The 19,762-nt window shown below is 44.8% G+C and overlaps 1 protein-coding gene across 5 annotated transcripts in view; it reads right to left on the bottom strand.

Moving 5' to 3' along the window:
* nhsl1a (NHS-like 1a) overlaps nt 1-19,558 on the bottom strand; it is a 43,165-nt gene extending 23,607 nt beyond the window's left edge. For 2 of the 5 annotated variants that reach the window (XM_076977711.1, XM_076977712.1), the window contains exon 1: nt 19,041-19,558. In XM_076977711.1, the coding sequence (XP_076833826.1) occupies nt 19,041-19,380 (340 nt within the window). In that variant the 5' untranslated portion in view covers nt 19,381-19,558. Of the gene's footprint in view, nt 1-4,684; nt 5,094-7,081; nt 7,104-17,314; nt 17,373-19,040 lie in introns of those variants that run through there. The other 3 variants (XM_076977714.1, XM_076977717.1, XM_076977715.1) reach the window with 3 other exon arrangements.
* Nucleotides 19,559-19,762: the final 204 nt, after the last annotated feature.

Genomic DNA, 19,762 nt, shown 5'->3' with positions numbered 1-19,762 from the left:
GAGGGAAAAAAAGAGATTTAAGATTATTAGGCAGAGCAATAGATAAGGTGTACTTTCTCTACACAAAAATACAGTTGTATAGTCTTTGGAACTATGGATCAAAACACAACTACACCGTGTTAAAAACAACCTAACACTCCTAACGGTCCCATTCTGAACGGCCCCCCTTTTTTTCTTTTGGCCGGCCTTAGACAGCAAACCCAGCTGGCCTCCCTGTGAGATAACACAACCCAGTGACTCTGAATAGGCAGTAAGGGGAGCGGCATGATCACAACGCCTCCACTGCCCCTGCGAGACCACACCCCCTGCAGGCGAGACCACACCCCCCGCAGGCCTGTTGTACTCGGAGGGAGGCGGCTGCGGCAACAATGCTCAGGCAACAATGGTTGCCATGGAGGCGCGGGGGCCTCGTTCCGGACAAGGGCACCTGCTGGAAGAGACACGGTGGTCAGCGTCATTCCCTGCCGCCTCCATTTCTGCAGCTGCTCATTCGTGGCTGGATTTCTGTCCGACTGCATCCTGCCAGACAGGAATTAGTGTATATGCTTTGTATAAAAACATCTGGCTGACAAAGGCTGTTCTAGGACGTAGTTTAGTTCACGTTATTTCTTAATCGTGCAGTGGTAATGGGGAAAAGTTGCATCACCCAACTTTTATGGAAACGTTTTAAAATCCTGAACTTTCAGAAATTGCTTAAAGATGCCTCTCTGTGCAAATACATTAATAAGAAAATATTCATTGTGCTGGACTAAAGCATTAAAGCAGTGTAAGATATGAGAACAGAACAACAGTAGTAATATGAGCACTGTCAGCCCTCAACTACTATGTACATACTTCCTATACCACAATGTTTGTTTATATACAGCCATAAAGGATCACATGCAAGTATAAATGTCATAGCGGTGAAACGGACATTACTGGGTAACAGATCCCTATTAATAGCAACAGGACTTCACCTTCAAGGCCCCAAACCAGCCCAAAGATCTCAGCCATTTCAATAGTGCTCTTGGCTGGATGAATGGATCATTTGTAAAGAGTAGCAATTTCTGTCTCAGCTGAGTAAGGCATAATCTGTGGCATGTACAGGAGAACATTTTGAACCTTATGGTGAGATAATGAGGACACTGGTACACTAGAAAGACGAGGCAGACAAGCCTGAGATATTCTTGGGAAGTCTCTGTTTTGATTAGCTGCCCTGATCAAAATGTGGATGTCAGTCTTAAATGTGGCGAATGACATACAGAACAGAATAATGGGAATTGCATTGCAATAGACGAGAACAGACTTTTATAATCAAAATATATTTTGTGACAAATACTCTTACAGCCTGGCCAAGCAAGCTCACACCGATCCATCATCGCTTCCGGTGAATTAATGGATATAAAAACACACATTCTTGATCCAAAACGCTTAATCGCTCCCTTGAAGGTTTCCATCTTGGACCCACCCTTCTTTATTTGATTAAAGGAAGAAAGGGCCTCCTTTGTTTCTGCGCTGATCTCTGGGGATGATGTGAAGATCAAGTTCAGGACTATAACCTCAAAATTACCCTCGGGATGAAGGTCAGAACTCCAGTAATGCAAGGGAGGGTCGGTCCAATCCTGGAAGCCGAGGAAGAGCTTGTTTGTGTCTGGTCATTTGTTAATGGGGCTCTAACCCTGCCCCATCACATCTGCAGCCAATATGCACATGCGGGAGGGGTTAATACAGGCTGACATGAGGACAGTAGAAATGCAATCCTATGCCTTTCTCTGGACCCACTCAAGCCTGTGGCCCCTGTCCAAACTCAGACAAACATCACTGTTTGTGGTGGAGAAGGAATGAAAAGTTGTAACGACATTAGCTCGCATTCACTGTTAACCACAGCAGTGAACTGTCTCCTTCAAAAGTGTCCCACCAACAGGAATGACTGTCTGCCCCTAGGTAATAGAAAATAATGTGACACACATTTAAAAGTACTTGAGAATGGAATACAGATGTCAGGTCAATAAGTGGCCTTGACTTGCAAACGCACTGCATGGCAGTAGAGAGAATAACGGCTGGGATCTTACTGCAACCTCAGGCACAAAGCGAGCATCATCTCAGTAAAACAAAACACAGTTTCATCTACTGTGGGGGGACAAGTGGGATGCAAAGTTGCTTCACAACAATGGCCAACTGGTGGGTGTGGACCAGCTTTTAAAGGCAGCGACAGAGCCATTTGTTAAAAACTCTTAGGACCAGAGGACAGCTTTCAGGCTTTTAAAGAGAATTACAATAAACTGGCTTCAACTGCTGACTCCCATGAGAGCTGTTCCTCTCCTGGTGGAGGTGCGTCTCCAAAGGCGGCCCAGGACAGGTGATGTAAGAGGTCAAGATAGTCTCCTGTACCACCATAGTCTGACTCCCCACCATTTGTCATGTGACAGGTCATGTGACAGGTCCCAGACCTGCTGCCCTGGCCAAGCTGGGTAGTGCATACGTGTGCAGGTCGAGGCCTGACGCGCTGACGAAGTCAGAGGCCTCAACCTCAAAGCGAGCGTTATGAAAGCATTATGTCTCTACTAAAGTGGCTTTCTTTCACCAGCACTTTTTGGTCTCCTCTCATGAGTGTGTGAGCCTAGGATGAAAGAGCAACTTCAAACGCAGGGTGTTTTCAGTACATGGGGGTGGTGGACTTGGGGGATCTTCTTGACCTCTATAGCCTGTTGTGACTCATCCTACACACTCAGCTTCTGCTCCTAACATCTACACTACTGTTAAGGCTGGGTCTACACCCAAATGCCACCAATCCACCAATGCACTACTGCTAAGGCTGGGTCTACACTTAAATGCCACCAAATCACCAATGCACTACTGCACTACTACTAAAGCTGCGTCTACACTCAAATACCACCAAATCACTACTGCTAAGGCTGAGTCTACAAGTATACACTGAGGGACAGTCGTGGTCTGGTGGTTAGGGAACCGGTCTTGTGACCGGGGAGTTGTGGATTTGATTGCCTGACTGAAGTGATTCCCTGACTGAATTGCCTTTAAGGCACAACACTTAACCCAACTGCTCCTTGGGTGCTGGGCTAGGGCTATCCACTGCTCTGGGCATGTGTGTACCACAGCCCCCTAGTGATCACTAATGTGTGTGTGTGTGTGTGTGTGTGTGTGTGTGTGTGTGTGTGTGTGTGTGTGTGTGTGTGTGTGTGTGTGTGTGTGTGTGTGTGTGTGTGTGTGTTCTCACTGCACAGATGGGTAAATGCAGAGGACTAATTTCAATTGGGGTGAAAATCACAACTGACAATATGGCAACTCAACTACTTCTTAAATGTCATTGGGCAAATCTACACACTATACCCATCAGCCCAAATATTCTGCCCATCTGATTTAAAGCAACTTTTGTTACAATCTCAAGAGTTGGAGGCTAAATAAAGCTTTTGGCATAACCTTGCTATTAGAAAGTTAAATGAACCACTAAATGCATGCAGTCTCTTTGTGGTTTAATATGGCTTCTTCCAGTCTTGGGCCCAGCCAAGACCATGTCCGTGCTCAACTAAAGCATGAGCTCTAAAAATAAAACCCAGTGTTACAGCAAATCTGTCTTCAAGCTTAAATAAATGTATTTTTATATTTTACTCACAGAATATTCTGTATATTACTATATACAAAGAAAATGAAATTAAGCTTAATGACAAGGGCTTAATGCTTTAGTGTATGATGACATTAGTGTATGATGAAACACTGCCATATTAATCACATGCATGACATTCAACATGTATTGACCACTGCATTCTAGTTTTTTTGGTGGCTGCCAAGGTTTGACTGGGGCTAGAAAATCCATGATATTATCAGTGCATGCCTTCCTGGCTCAGGGGCTCACACCCACAAAAGCACACACTCACATTCACTAACAGGTCAGTGGTCAGACAGAGGTGAGTCGCCTCTAAAACCCACAGTTATGGTGCTGAGTGGATTGTTTCTACACAACATGACAGAATGTGAAGAACAGAACAAAAAGATCACAGCAAGAGGAGTGGCTAAAGAAGGAGAGAAAGAGAGAGAGGGAGTGGGAGAGGGAGAGAGAGGGAGGGATACAAACATACAGAGAGGCAATATAAGCTAAAGCCCAAAAGCCACCTCATTATCCAAAACCTCTGCACACAATAAGAAAAACTCAAAAGCCCTTTCATAAACCTCTGTTATGTTATACTGAAAGTGCAAGCTAAGACTCCAGAAAGATGAACTGCAAACTCTGCATGTCTAAAACGACACCATGAACCACTGGCTCTGTTCAGCTGCAGAGCCACAAAGTTCAGGTTGCGAGACGAAACAGCAACAAGTCGCGGTGCTGTCCGTTCCCACCCAGCGTCAGCAGCATGCACAAAGAACCCCCCCCCCCCCCCCCCCCCCCAAAACAGCTGGAGGGTCCAGTGTCCTGGCGTAACTCCGGACAGAACCACCCCCCTCCCCCCCTCCAGTCCTCAAAGTTAGTGAGCTCCACTTTCTCGCAAGACAACAAAGGAAGTTGAGAGTGGAGGAGCTCATCCGCCCGGCTCCCGGTCCGCTCCCTTTTGTCCTCGGGTCACACCCCACCCCTCTCTCCACCCTGCATCCACCTCAGCTTGCCTTCTTTGCTTGCGTTTCTATGCTGAGCACAGCAGTCTACCGCTGTCTCCATTTCTCTCCCTCTCCTTCAGTTGTGAAAGAGTCTTACCTCTCAGGCAGAACATGGTGGTCTCTGCAGGCCAGCGCTGCTGCGTAAGAGTGCCTTCCAAAGTGTGCTCAAAAGTCAGTCTGAGTTTTCCGCGAGAGCCGTCCTTGCGCAGACTGGTGTCCTAATTGAAGCAACTCCCCCTGCACACTCACACAGGTTCATAGATACCGTCTCTAACCCCCTCCCTCGCTCGCCCGCTCCCCCTTCAGCGCACACACTCACACACACGCCGCTGCTCACTCCCGGAGTGGCAGACTGCCAGCTCATGTGCTATGAGAACGTGCAATTCAATCCTTGCACATACACCCCAGTGGTTCAGCTGTGTTGTCTCCTTCAGAACAACAAAAGAGCGAAACAGCGAGAGCGAGCAAAAGAAAGGAAGAAGAGGAAGACTGATAGAAGGAAAGACAGTCAGACAGACAGCAGGGCTCTCTTCCTCTCCTTTGGTCTCTTTCACTGACTCTTATTTTCATTACTCACTTTTTTCCTCTCTCTCTTATTCACTCACTCCCTCTCACTCTCGTTCTCTGTGCTGTCCTCCGCTACAGCTGGGCTGATTGTTCTCTACAAGGCTGTCAGTACCGACAAGCTCTGGAGATACACATAAGAGTTATAAAAATAGCCAAGTCCCCTGGACTCAGTTGTTTGTTACCGAGACACCCCACCTCACCCCCCCCGGGGACACTGTGTTGAGCTGCCACCAGTCACTAGTGTTCCTCGCCACGTCATGGTTACACTGATTAATCTGACATATTGTGAGGCTCGTGCTTTGGGCTAAACGTAGCAAGCAAAGCCAGTGTCCTATGATGTCATCTCTCTGTAGGCACTGCATGCTCAGTGGACATCTAAAATAAAACAGTTATCCAAAAAGTCTCCAAGATGACATCATTTGACATCATTCAACATCATTCATCCTGTTTCCCCTTGTAATCTAATTCATCAGCAGGGATTTTCAAACAGGAGGAAAAGAAATATGAATTTATTAATGGGTCAAATCAGATCAAGCTTGAGCTAAGATGTGGAAATAATTTACAGTGGAACAGTAAAGTATTTCTCATGTAAATATTTCTATAAATAAAATGCACTTATCATGTTACAGCAACAACACTGTTTCACTTCACAATTCTAGAAAAAAACAATATAATCATAAATTCATAACTACAAGTGTCCAATGGTATCTTTGTAACAAAATAGCCCATAATGCACTGCAGTTTGCCATATTAAAAAACACAGAAGGTAGGGTTACATTTTACTACAAAGGCCAAATCCCAAGCCAAACTGCTACAGAGCAAAACTCACATTCTACCACCAGTACATCACATCCACTAAAACCTGCAACCCTCAGCCACTAAAGCCAGGGCTACTGATTCACTCTTATCTGGGCCCCACAAGACTGAGGGGAGAACCTCATCTGTGGTTCAAGGTTTGGGGCTGGCTGTTTGTCGTCAGAGGACTGTTAAGTGAAGCACAAATAACTACACTACTCTACACTATGACTACACTACGACCACTACACAATGACTACACTACAACCACTACACTGTGACTACACTACAACCACTACACTATGACTACACTACAACTACTATACACTATGACTACACTACAACCACTACACCATGACTACACTACAACTACTCTACACTATGACTACACTACAACCACTACACTATGACTACACTACAACTACTCTACACTATGACTACACTAAAACCACTACATTATGACTACACTACAACCACTACACTATGACTACACTACAACTACTCTACACTATGACTACACTACAACCACTATACTACAACCACTACTCTATGACTACACTACAACTATTACACTATGATTATACTGCAACTGCTCTACACTATGACTACACTACAACTACTACACCATGATTACACTACAGCTACTCTACAGTATGACTACACTACAACTACTCTACACTATGATTACACTACAACTACTCTACAGTATGACTACACTACAACTACTCTACACTATGATTACACTACAACTACTCTACACTATGATTACACTACAACTACTCTACAGTATGACTACACTACAACTACTCTACACTATGATTACACTACAACTACTCTACAATATGACTACACTACAACTACTCTACACTATGATTACACTACAACTACTCTACAATACGACTACACTACACTATGATTACACTACAACTACTTTACACTATGATTACACTACAACTACTCTACAATATGACTACACTACAACTACTCTACACTATGATTACACTACAACTACTCTACAGTATGACTACACTACAGCACGACTGCTGCAAAAGTTACAAGTCACAAATGTGGGTGGGGAGGTCAGCTCCACCCTCACCCCTGTGACGGAGCTCCACCCCTATGAGGATCTCACCTCTCATCCAAATCCTCTTCTGGCCCCAGCTGCTCTTCGCACCTGGAGAAAAAGAGCACAGCCCTCTGGGACAGCAAGGACACGCTAAGGAACACCGGTGCTCTGAGGACGAGCGCAACCTTGGCTCCAGCACTACAGAAACGCAGGGCGACCCACTTTCTCCTCATCGCCTGAACGCAGGTTCGACGTGCGCTCTCAGCACAGGCGTGGGGGGGGGGGGGGGGGGGGGGGGGGGGAGATTCAATTCATCCCCTTCCCTGAGACCCCCTGCTCATCGGCGCAGAGTGCAGAGCTCCGAGCGTCCCCTCGTCGTGTTGAGGACCAGGCGAGAATGAGCAGCCCAGAGTACCACCACAATCACTCCTACCACCGCAGTCACAGCAGTCCCTCTCCAGGTAGTACAGTGTCTCTTCCCTTCTCATTCCAAATCAGAACAGCCTGTCCGGCGTCGCTGCCTGCTCAGAATGGAAGCCCAGTTTCCAGGCACGCACATGCTCGACTCCCCACTGCAGAACGTCCCTGAGGAAGCTCAAGTCAAACGGGCAACGTGGGGTCGGGCCTCTGAGCTCTACCTGCTTGGTCTTCACCTCTGACTGCTCCATCACCTCAGGTGTACATGCGACAGTGGAGATAGCCACACGCTGACTCACGTTGGCCAAACAGCTCCCGTGTCTGAACAGGAAGCCCGAATTCAAAGGACAAAAACAAACAGTGGAAACAGATTGGGACTGTGACAAAACAATAGCAGCACTGTCTCTTAGATCTCACGCTCTTGTCATCTCGCACTCCCACTCTCTCTAATCTTCAAAAGCCCCTGCACACCCTATAAGCAGATTAGACGAACTTGTGTGAATGAAAAATGACTGGCCCAAAGACCTATGAGCCACACTGAGTCCTCAGAGCACTGTCTTACTGTTCTCACGTAACCTGCTCTTCCTCTGAGACCTAAAGGTCTATGGTTGTTTTCCAATTAAAATAATTTATATTGTCAGTGACGATTCTTTATTAAAAATTAATTGCAATGTCTTATAAGTAAATTCCAGAGACACTGAATTACAGTAGGATCGATGGGGCTGCATTGTAATTAAAGCAGACTATTCATTTATGAGCTATGCAGCCATTAAAACCTCTTAGCCACAGCATTACAACACTGTGGCTTTTCAACCATATTTCTAAGGGTGTCAAGGGTGTGGGCCACTCCCAAATAAAAATACTTGTATCTATTACACGCAGCCTGTATGCATTAAATCTATGGGAACAGAAACCCCAGTCTAGAATCATGTTTCCAACTGTTGGAGCTGAACTCTGTTTATATGAATGAAAAGATTTAGCCATAAAAGGCACCTCAAGGTATTAGTGAGCCACCACCTTATTTAACCACATCTGGTTCTGTCATTGTTTTCACTAAGGTCCCCACTTCTTGAGTAGTACTTATGAACAATGAAATTGCAAGATAGTACAAAGATTTTTCTAAACCATCACGGCAGTTTGTAGATCTGACAGTTTGTGGGAGATCTGACCCCAAGTTCTGACCCAGTTTGTAGATCTGTTTTTAGGTTCTGCCCCATTAAAAGTAAGAGTAAGCAACCAACTTCCATCACCACTGAAGACAAGGCAAGAGTTAAATGAAAATATACCTGTTCTTATAACTTATACCTCTACCTTCCATTCCACTCACAGCAGAACTCCCAAACGTACTGGAAGAGTACTGTGCACTGTGTAACACTGCACTACGTAGTTTATTCAGCTCTGTGTAGACTTGAAAAGACCTCTTCATACTTCTCCATCTGCCGTTTCGATGGACACGACCATGTGACGTTTCTCAGATCATAAGAAATAATGTGATTTGGAATCAAACGGCACCTGATGGCCAGAATTACGGCGGAGTAAACCCTGTCTGATGTATGAGCGCCAGGGAAGAGCAGCGAACAGTCGCTGTAACTGGGTCCATGTCCACGGGCCCAAGGGGGAGACTTGTGTCTCCATGTAAAGCTGTGAAACAGCCGACCCATGATCTGAATCACTTACATAAAAGCCCCACAGGGGTGATGTGAGCCAGCTGGCACAAGAGAGTCCACCACAGTGAAAAGCCCCTGTCTCTCTCTCTCTGAGTTTATACAAGCACACCATCACCCAGGCCCACCACGGGCTTCTCTTTAGACTATTAAATCTTACAGCCGCGTAAACTTACACGTGCAATTATACACTATCACATCTCCACAAGAATACATGCCCATGCCCTCCAACAGGCTTACACACTCACACATACAAACAATGAACTGCTTTATTTTCACCAGATGGTTATGGTTATTTTATATATTCAGGTGCCATGCGGGGCACCAGGGAGCCGTAACATGGTCAGGGTTGGAATCTTTTGTGCAATAACTACGTTTTTGGAGTCGATGAGCTCTTATTGCTTAACTAACAAAACTTATCTTAGCATAAATGTTGGTTCACAGCATCTCAAAAGTAACTATGGTCAGCGCGGTGGAACTTGAAGGTGATTGTATCCACAAGATGGCACTACAGAGCCAAGCAATGTTTAAAAAGGTACAGAGCAGAGCAGCCTGGGACAGACAATGTGTAATTATGTTAATGTAGCCACCATAAAGCTTTTATTTCTTTGAAACTGACCTTAAAGCTTCTTGAACTCATGAAGTAAAGTATGAGAATCAGGTGTTAACAAAATCAAAAGATGTCTTAAACACAAGCTCATAAGACACGCTTAGCTGCCTTCCTGTTTGTGTGCAGTACCAGCATTTTTTCTCAGAGCCCTTTGGTGTCACTTGTTTCCCCTCACGAGTAAGAAGGAAACCTCGCAGGACTTCCTGGAGTGGATCTTTCAGAAAAATACAAACAGCCAGCATTTTAGCAAGCTTCCTCCTCAAGCCTGTCAGGGGAGACAGGCCACACTCCACCTCCAGCAGCTGCCCACACAGTGGTTTTGTAGGTGTGAATGCAATAAAGAAACCTATGCTGTCTCTCTTCTCAATTAAAAATCTCATAAATTGGCCTTTTATTTATTTCAGACTACTGTGCAGGCTATTCCAAGTAAAACACTGACACAAGAATCCAAATGTACTGGTTCTCTTTCAATAGGTAACTTGTTTATAACCACCACAAATGTCAAATCACTACTTCTGACAACTACTGACTACTACTTCTTTTTATACTAAGGAATACATCCCAGCTTTAATATAGTACATTTTAGTTCCAAACACCCCCCAAAAATTATTGTAACACTATGGCTTTGCATTACTCTCCCCGTTCAGATTAGAAACCTCCTAGTTTAGCAACAAGGAAAACAATATGCAATATGTAAAATACATAAAGCTTTAAAAACATGATAAATATGCACTATTACTGATATGAAGCTTTTTAATAGATATTAGTAAATAGATTGTTAGTTTAGCAACAAGGAAAACAATATGCCCCTAGGAATACAGTATATTTAGAAAGGACATGACAGTAGTTTTTGGCCACTTTTGTGCCACTTCAGACCAGCTCAAAAAAGCCACTAAATTCAGAGGATAAACCTCTGTACATCTCTCTTGCTCACACACATTCCAGCCAATTAATGTGGGCAGTGTTGTATCACTGCAGAGATCTGCCCAACCTCACGAGTTTTCAAAGCATACACCAGAACAGGCGAAACTGAAGTGCCCCTGTATCAGATGGTTTCAATTAGAGTGAAAAAAACAAACAAGAGAGGGTCTGCTAACATCGGCAGATCCACACCGCCACTCATAAACGTCCAGCTACGAGGCCTCAACGCGTTAAACGGGGATGCTGAAAACCGAGTTCTGAAAACAAGAGGGATGACCTTTACCGACCCTTCACCGCCCCCAGCCCCGCCCAGGCTCCTCCCCCAGCCCCACCCCACATTGTCCCCTTCACTTGTGCTGAGGACTCCAGGCCTTTCTGTCAGAAAGGTGTGCTTTAGTTACTACACCATAGCTTGAGGTTTTCGGCCGGGCCGCAGGGATTGGTGTACCTTAGCGCAACCCTACAAATTTTAAAGTTAAAATGCTGAAAAGCGTTTAACGCCCACCCCAACCCCCGCTTTCCTCTCTTAGCGCCCTTCATGCCTCAGCAGCTGACGCAGACGCAGGAAGGCAGTGAGGGAATTGCTTGTTCCTTCCACCTTTTCCTGAAAGAAAGGCTTCCTAAAGACGCTAGGCTTAGGGGAAGGGGCTTGACGTGAAGGGGTCCTCATCTGAACTCCGACAAGCAGAAGCCTTCACTCCGTGATGCCAGGAGGTGCAGTTTTTGCCCCGACGTGAAGCTGTTCGCAGGGGGGCAGATCAAGAAGCCCATCAGAGAGCATATCACTGGGATAACAGGAGAGGGTGTATCTGGGGGTAACAGGAGAGGGTGTATCTGGGGGAAAAGGGAAAATGTCAAAGGGAAAAGCAGGAAACATACCAGGGGGCATATGGGGGAGGCAGGATACAAGTAAACATATTGGGGTCTTATCACAGGGGTGCACCATGGCGCATATCAGGGAGGCATACAAGGTAGCTGGTTTACAACGAAGAACTTTGATGTAATGGACATTCCAACACAGACATGGTACATGCAGAGATCTTCTGCCTTGCAATCTAATGTATGTGAAGGGCAGGAGTTAGGGAAACACAACGCACCACTAATGTAGCACCCTAAATCCAAGTAACAGGGAGGTGTTTGAGTTTCTGAGGTTCATTTTAAGTCACCACGAGGTGTCTGACGTTAAGAATGGCAGACACTGAGCTGAGCCCCCCCCCCCTTCCCGGGGGCTCAGCTCCCACTGGACTGCTCCATCTAAGGGGGAGCCAAGAGGGGAAACACTTCCAGAAAGTCCTGATACAAACAGACCCCAGAGTAGCAGAACCCTGATTGGAGATCCAGAGAACATACAAAGGAAATTAGAAAATTTCAAAATAGAATTTTAGAGGGTAATATTAATAATTCATCCTGGGCATGTTTACTGTGTGCTGTGAAATTTAAATATGTTTAGCTCTGTAATGAGTTCCCACGATGACATGTAAAATACATAAAGCTTTAAAAACATGATAAAGATGCACTATTACTGATATGAAGCTATTTAATAGATACATGAATGTTACAGAGTGATCACATATTCTGAAAGCACTTTTATTGCAAGATGACGTTTGTCATGTGAAGGTCTTGTCGGCCATTTGGCTGGACAATCTGTTTTGTTTCAGCAATATGACACTAATGAAGTTATGATATGACAACAATGTCATAAGCATTTTAAAAGTTGAATTGATATGGCAAATGGAAATCATTCTCTCTCTAATATCAAGATATTTCGCATTGTCTGTGGCATGTCACAATTTCAGCAAGTTCACAAACCTACTGGAACAAAACAGGAACCAATCCCATAACTACACAGCCTTACTCCAGAGCTCAAACGCTTCATAAATAAAAACCTAACTTTTAAAACAGAATCGCAGAAATGAAAGCGTTACTTTCAGATGTCCTGGGGCACTTACCCTCAGCTAGGTGTGTTCCCCCCCACCCTTGTGAGTGGCGGTTCTGAGCAGTGATAGACTATAGGTTGGTGATTCAGACCTTAATTAGCAGGCTAATTAGGTGTGTTCATTCTTTACATCATGGGAAGAGGGACCAGAGTGTAGATATGGCTAATCAGTATGCTATTGAGCAGACAGCCAGAGTCCACCGCTCTGTCCTCTCTGCTCCTGTGTCCTCTCACAGACCTGTTGTCTCCTTCTGGGTGTGTCTTTCTGGCTGTGGGGACGATGAACAAATGGAATGCCAGACAACCCGCTCAAACGGATCTGCAAAAGTTTGCTAGTATAGAAGAGGAAAGTCGAATTCCCCCGATGTGAAAACGATAAAAGAATATCAACATAAACTCATAACACAGACAGTATTTTAAATTTTGCATGTGTGTGTGTGTGTGTGTGTGCACATGCTGGGGTGGGTGGATGTGTAGGCTAAAAACAATAACTCAAGTAAGGGCAGACTGAGCCAAGGCCCGGTGTGTTTGCTGAGCCCAGTGCTCCAGGTGTGAGCGCCCTGGCGGGGGCCTGGAAGCTGGAATGTGCGGGCTCTCCTCCACCTCCTCCCAAATCATATTTCACTCTCAACTCAAACCGTTCCATACTGACCCACTTCTTCCATCTCGTCCCCCTCGAGAGCGTTTAATTAGACTGGTGAAGGGCAGGCTGAAGGGGATATCTACACAAAGGGTTTATAGTGCCCACTAAGACAATGGAGGAGAGAGTCCCTACCACCAGCGCCTAGGAAACCATGCGGTAATAGCTTGGTGAAGAGAATCTGGGCAAATTATATTAAGATGACCTTACGTAATCTGTCCTGAAATACTTTACAAGTCATTCTCCTCGCACATAAAAAGATAAATATAGGAAAATAGAACAGAGAAAATTCGTTTGATGAAAAAAAAAAAACTGTTGATGTGTGTGTTTGATATTTTGTGGTTCATATGGTCTTAAAAAAAAAAGACTGTAGACAAAAACAGCACTAAGATGGAGAGAGCAGAAGAAGACTGGAACTGTATAAAAACACAAGCAAGAGAAAATCGAAACTACTTTAAAAGAAAACTTTCAAATGTACTTTTCATGAGTTAGCTTTCCCAGATGAGCAGTCGGCGCTGTTAGCACACTGCAGTCGGGACATTATTCCACAGATCGTTGGACTGGATCCAAGTCAAACAGGACTGCCGTGAAGTATGAGAGAGTGGGAGTCTCATGCGTCGCAAAGTGCAGACTGAGGACACAGCTGAAGAGCACCAACCCGGCGAAAGCATTCGCCCCTGGTCTCCACAGACCCCTAATTCACATGTGAGGGGTTCCTCCCACCATCGACCACTAAGGCTGTTCTCTCTTTAGTAAACGGTCAGTGAGAAACGGAGCTTCGGTTCAAGGCCCTTCCCTTTCTGGGAATCCCACTCTTACTGTGTAGACAAACGCAAGTCTAGGAGTCTCAGGGTCCTGCACACTGTTCAGGTTGAACGGCTATGCGGTGGGAGGAGAGGAAGGGCCCAAAAGAGTCAGCAAGTTCTCCCCACTGGACCACCTTACAATCAGAAGAACTTCTCCACTGTCATGAATCCTGCTTCCACATCCATGTCGCCACCATCATCTGCACCATCACTGCAGTGCGTCACGGCACACTGACGGGAGTCTGAGAGGACCATCTGGAGAAACAGCTCCCAACTGGGGCAATGTCAGACTGGAGCACAGCAAAACACAAGCTTGTAAAATCCAGGATATTCTTTTCTAAGTCAGGAAAGTGTCTAGTAAAAGATTTATAGCCCAATCCAAGACAGACATGATGTTCTTGGCTTGGGAGGGGGGGGGGGGGGCTGTATCTGTAAACCACCTACAATGACACAGCCCAATTAATCATGGCAAAATGCAATGATTCAATAAAGTTAGATCCTTTACAAAGTACTTTCTAGCGAAATCAAGCTTTCATCCCATGGGTCACTGATGTCCTCTTACTGGACCTGTCATTTGGGACTGTGCTTAATGATATATTTAAAAAAAAAGTTTTTTCCCCGCATGTATAGTTATCTCAGCATTATTGGAGCTTGACCAATCACGAGTATTTGCTTTGCAAATCACGCCTAAACTTGAACAAAATACTGCTCACTAGCAGTCAAACAATCCCAATCAACGCAAGCCTTCTGTCCGAACTTGTGAGAGAGTGGTTCATTGTCCCACCATGATGTCACCATGGACTCAAGGCCAGAGTATGAAGCTCTCTCAGGTGAGAGACTGTCTGAACAAACACAGCCTTGTCACAGCCAGTGTTTTTGCAAATATATTCCCAGATGATCTTACAGACAAAAAGCTGAACACTATAAGACAATGACTTCATGCTGGAACAACAAGAGATTGTGGAAAAAAAAGGAATCAGATTACTAATTGGAGAAAGACGTGTTTTCTGTTGGTATCATAGAATGTGTCTGAATATCATCTTTGATCATCATCACATCACTTCTAAAATGCTGTTGATCTTTGGATCAAGATACTTAATACAGTCAACACTACCCTTATCTCTCATTTTCAAGTTTTTGCTCCTAGAATCTGAGTGACAAGGGAAATCTGGACCAACAAAATGGTGAAGAACCCAATATGTCATCAGTATTCGTTGTGGCCTTCATGTAACATCAACATTTTGCCAGACATTTCCAATAAGCTGTCTTTGTGTGTGGTGGTCTCTCTTGCTGTAGGCGTCCACTGGTGGACACCTGCAGCTGTCATTCACAGTTTCAATTTCAATGTATCAGTCGGTCACCAAATAAAAAAGCTCACTGGTTCATTAGCAGATTAGCAGGCTGCTAGCAGTGATGTGTAGGCAACCGTGTCAGTCTGCACTGATATTGGAGGTGCCGTACAGTTAAGAAGCCTCAGTGGTGGACTCCAGTTATGTTTTAGCTGTTATTAGTCTTCTGATAGGGGCTGTGGGCTCATTATGAAGAAAAAAACCATAATACATTGAAACGACATGAAACAAAGATGATAGTTATTGTAATTTTTGTATCTTTATTAGCAGAGAAAATGCTTACATTTTTCTTTGGTTACTTGCACAGCCATGTTGCCAGTGAATCAGAAAAGCCTCAGTTTGGAGGAGCTTGTAGCCTGAACACTGCTGCTCTATCTCAGGGAAAATCGGGACCCTCCGCCCCTACGCATGAACACGCAAAACAGAGGGACAGGCCTGTGGCAAGGGTGAAAAGGGGTTGGGTCAATATCTTATGAAATGTGTGTTAATAACAAGCAAAGATTATGATGAAAATCAATAATAATTTATGATAGTTTCTTAACGTCTGGAATCCATCACGCTCGTGTTTAGTTTGGTGAATCATCTCTGGGTGAAGAAAAACAATTGGACAGAAGGCTGGAATTTTTTGTGTAGAGAATGTGGAGGAGTGAAGATCTCACACCTCAGTTCTCATGGTCCACAGCTTCTCTACAGGAGTGCGGATGGTTTGATGGCCATTTGAATTCATACTCAATTCCACCATCAGGAGACCAGATTGCAAGCCACAAAATGTGGCTGTTTGTGCTTCCTTCTCTGTGAACTTCAGAGGAACTCTAAACAGATAGCAGCCTTTCTGGGGTTTGGACCGACTTATGCAGCATGCTTCCAACTTTCAACTTCTGAGACCTTGAAACGCTCCACCCATATTCCAACAGTCCCCTTCGGATGAGAGCAAGGAAGACAACAGGCTAATTATTCCACCTGGAGCACAGAAGATGACAAGAGACTGTATGTGAGAAAAGGCAAACAAGAAATGATGGTATATTAGAAAAGGTGCCCATAAATCAAGCTGAAAGAAGAGTGTTGATGAGAGGAAGAGGAAACCAGACCATTGGGATGCATGTTTGTGTATGTATGTATGCATCTGGGTGTAATGAAAGCAGTGTCTGTCAGGGAAAGACATGCAAAAGGCTGCAGGCACATCTGGTTTTGACAATCTCCCCCCGCTACCCATCACTGTGGTATGAGTGAGAATGAGCGCTCTGCAGAGAACGCACACGTGAACGCGTACGTGAAGGCGCACGTGCACGTGCATGTTGGTTCTGAGACTCAGTGGTAAGTTTGCTACCATGGTTCACATTATAGTTGACATAAACAAAGCTGGAGAACCAGGAGTCACGTGATGAAGATTTCAAGAATGTGGTGCAACTTGTGGCAAATTGTTGTTTATACTCCCGAACATTGAGATGACCTTTGTTTGACAGCACAAGTCAACAGCAACCCCTTTGCTGTATTCGTTTATTATTAGTAAAGAACACTGTTTGATTTTAATCTGCATCAACAGAGAGGAAATGCAAGTACAGAAATGAAATCAGGAAAAAGTTGATCAAAACAAGAAACTTCACAACTGCTGCAGTACTAATCTTAAAGGTCATAGTTCTGTCTCATTATGACACATTCCCACTTCCTCCAAAATTAGAAATATAACATTGGATATTACATTGGCTTTATCTCAGCCCTATAATTAATGCAGAAAAGTTAGGAAAAATGTTTATTTAAAGTACTGAAATACCCACCCGGTGATATCAAATGTGTACAAAAGAAACAAACACTCCTACCACACCGTACTCCCATCTATGTACTACCATCAACACTCATGCCCCACACTCCTACTGTCCATGCCCCTGCCATGCAGTTACCTACTCCATACCCCATTGCCACACATTGCCTACACACCCCTGGCCCACTCACACTTACCCCACACACCCCTGCTCCATCCAGCCCTTCCGCACACATACATTTCAATCCCATAGCATGCACCGGACTGAGAGCCTTTCTGTTTCCCGGGGTCTGGTTTTACTAAGGAAGACTGTGGTAACTGAGACTGTAGCAGGACTCTCGAGTACACGTGTGTTCACTTAGCGTCTGCTTCCTGCCCCACGATCACCTCACACTGGACTCCGCACTGCAGGCAAGAGCAGTGAAAACAGTCATTGTTCTCTTCAGGGGCTCTCAGTGGGCTCGGGCAGCGGGTCGAGCCAATACAAAGAGGCTCATCCGGCAGCATAAGATGGACAAATGAACAGAAACTGGGCAATAAGAACAAGTCGCTGGCATAATGGGAGTTATGGCTACACCAGTAGAGAGGTGGAACTGGGCACTGAGAATGGAAAGAGCTTCAGTTTTGCTCTGTGCACACTAGCAATGGGTCAAAATCACTTGTGCTTTTAAGTGTTGCTTCTTATTGCTTAAATCCCAAATCCTGACTCAGAAAAAACATCACCACTTCACTTTTATTTACACCATTCGGACAAAACAGTTTTGATCAAAATGGCTGCCTGACAGTTGGAGATAGATGTAAAATAATAACAATACAACCTGACTAACATAAGAGTTCAGAGCTGAACACATTCCGTGTACTCTACCTGGTTTAAAGAACGCTCGAATAGTTTGCAAAAAATGGCACCAGAAAAAGGCATTTCGGGTATTTCAGCTGATATGTCATTGTGCAGCACATTCTCGACCACTATGAAAGGTTCAGGGACATTAAAAGTGAAAAATATCTCATGCAGAGTCCACAGAGGTCCTCCCACAAACCCACACACCAAAGGGGACAAGTGATTGATCACATCTGGATCATAAGAGTAACTTATAAGGGAACACACTTATAAGGGAACACACACGCACAGATCAGCGTCATTGCTACCCTCATCCCTGTGACCTGACCCAGCAACCTCGATCCACCTCCAGCTTGTGGTTCTCCTTCGTAGAAGAGGAAGTTTGACATGAGGGATAGGAAGGAATCCAACATCCTCACTCATAAAAGTAGGGTAAACAAATCGACAAGACAACTGGCTCCTACAGACAGTGTTAATGATATTTTGCGTATAGACTAATATATATTTTGGGGTTATAAAAAAGGACTGACGCTTGTATAAGCAGGAAAGTGGAAAAAAATAATTTAACCTGATAATGATTCATTAAAAGCCACAAAATTGGGGTTAGAAAACCAAGTTAACCTGAGGGACACACGTGTTACGCTTTGTATAGAATTTCTTTGTAACTTTAAAACACACCTAACAGAGACCACCTACCTAACAAAGACCACCTCACTAACAGAGACCACCTCACAAACAGAGACCACCTAACTAACCCAGACCACCTAATTAACAGAGACCACCTCACTAACCGAGTCCACCTCATTAACAGAGACCACCTCAAAGAGACCACCTAACTAACAGAGACCACCTCACTAACAGAGACCACTTCACTAACAGAGTCCACTTCACTAACAGAGACCACCTCACTAACAGAAACCACCGAACTAACAGAGACCACCTAATTTACGCATGAACCTGTGACGGTCGCCGGGACTCACTCGAGAAGAAACGCACCGGGTGTCCGTTCCACTTGCTCCAAATAGTGACAGGCGAGAACAGAACCAAGACATTAGTTGCGGGTGAATGTCAAATGGTCGACTTACGGAGTGTTATCTTCTTGTGGTCGAGTTTTCGGACAGTGTCCTGCAGATGGTCCAGCCGCTGCTGCATTACGGTCGCCCTGCGAATGACCAAAGTCGCCTCCTTCTGTATTTCCAAAAATATGCTGCTTGCATGTCGCGACAGATCGGAGAGCTGGTGAAGTATGTTTATCATAGTTCCATCACTAATATCATCCAACGATGTCCATAATTTCAAGTTTAAAGCACTGCAGTCGTGCAGTTTTTCGGGTCCAAAGTGAGAAGGTCCTGCACCAGAACTGTAACTCTCCTTGTTCAACCTGCACGGGCGCTGAGGAACTACAATACGCTTATGAAAAGGCATTTTTATTCTAAATATCTTAAAACATTTAACACAAATGACCGGTTATTCCACTTTAAAGGTTCCATTTATGTTGTTTTCCATGTTTTTAATCACTTTTGTTCTAAGTGTATTTTGAGGTCCCGCCATATGATTCAAAGGACGCGAGTTCGGGTGCGTTGCTGCCCCCCATTCTCTGGTAGTTCTGAGTGAGACCCACTCTCACTTTAGGCTCGGACGGGCACTCCTAAATCCTGGACTGGCATTCACACATTTGGACCTGGAGCTGCAAGTAACCTGGAGTCAGAACTCACGTTTAGGAACAGTAACCGGAGGAATAACCACCCCTTGAACTAGTGTCCACCAGTGTCTTTTAGGCTCGAGAAACTAGAGAAAAAGCATCGAA

This window comes from Brachyhypopomus gauderio, chromosome 17 (genome assembly GCF_052324685.1).
Source record: "Brachyhypopomus gauderio isolate BG-103 chromosome 17, BGAUD_0.2, whole genome shotgun sequence".
NCBI classification, from domain to species: Eukaryota; Metazoa; Chordata; class Actinopteri; order Gymnotiformes; family Hypopomidae; genus Brachyhypopomus; species Brachyhypopomus gauderio.
Note: the sequence above shows the minus strand (reverse complement) of the source record. Positions and strands in the feature narration are given on the sequence as shown.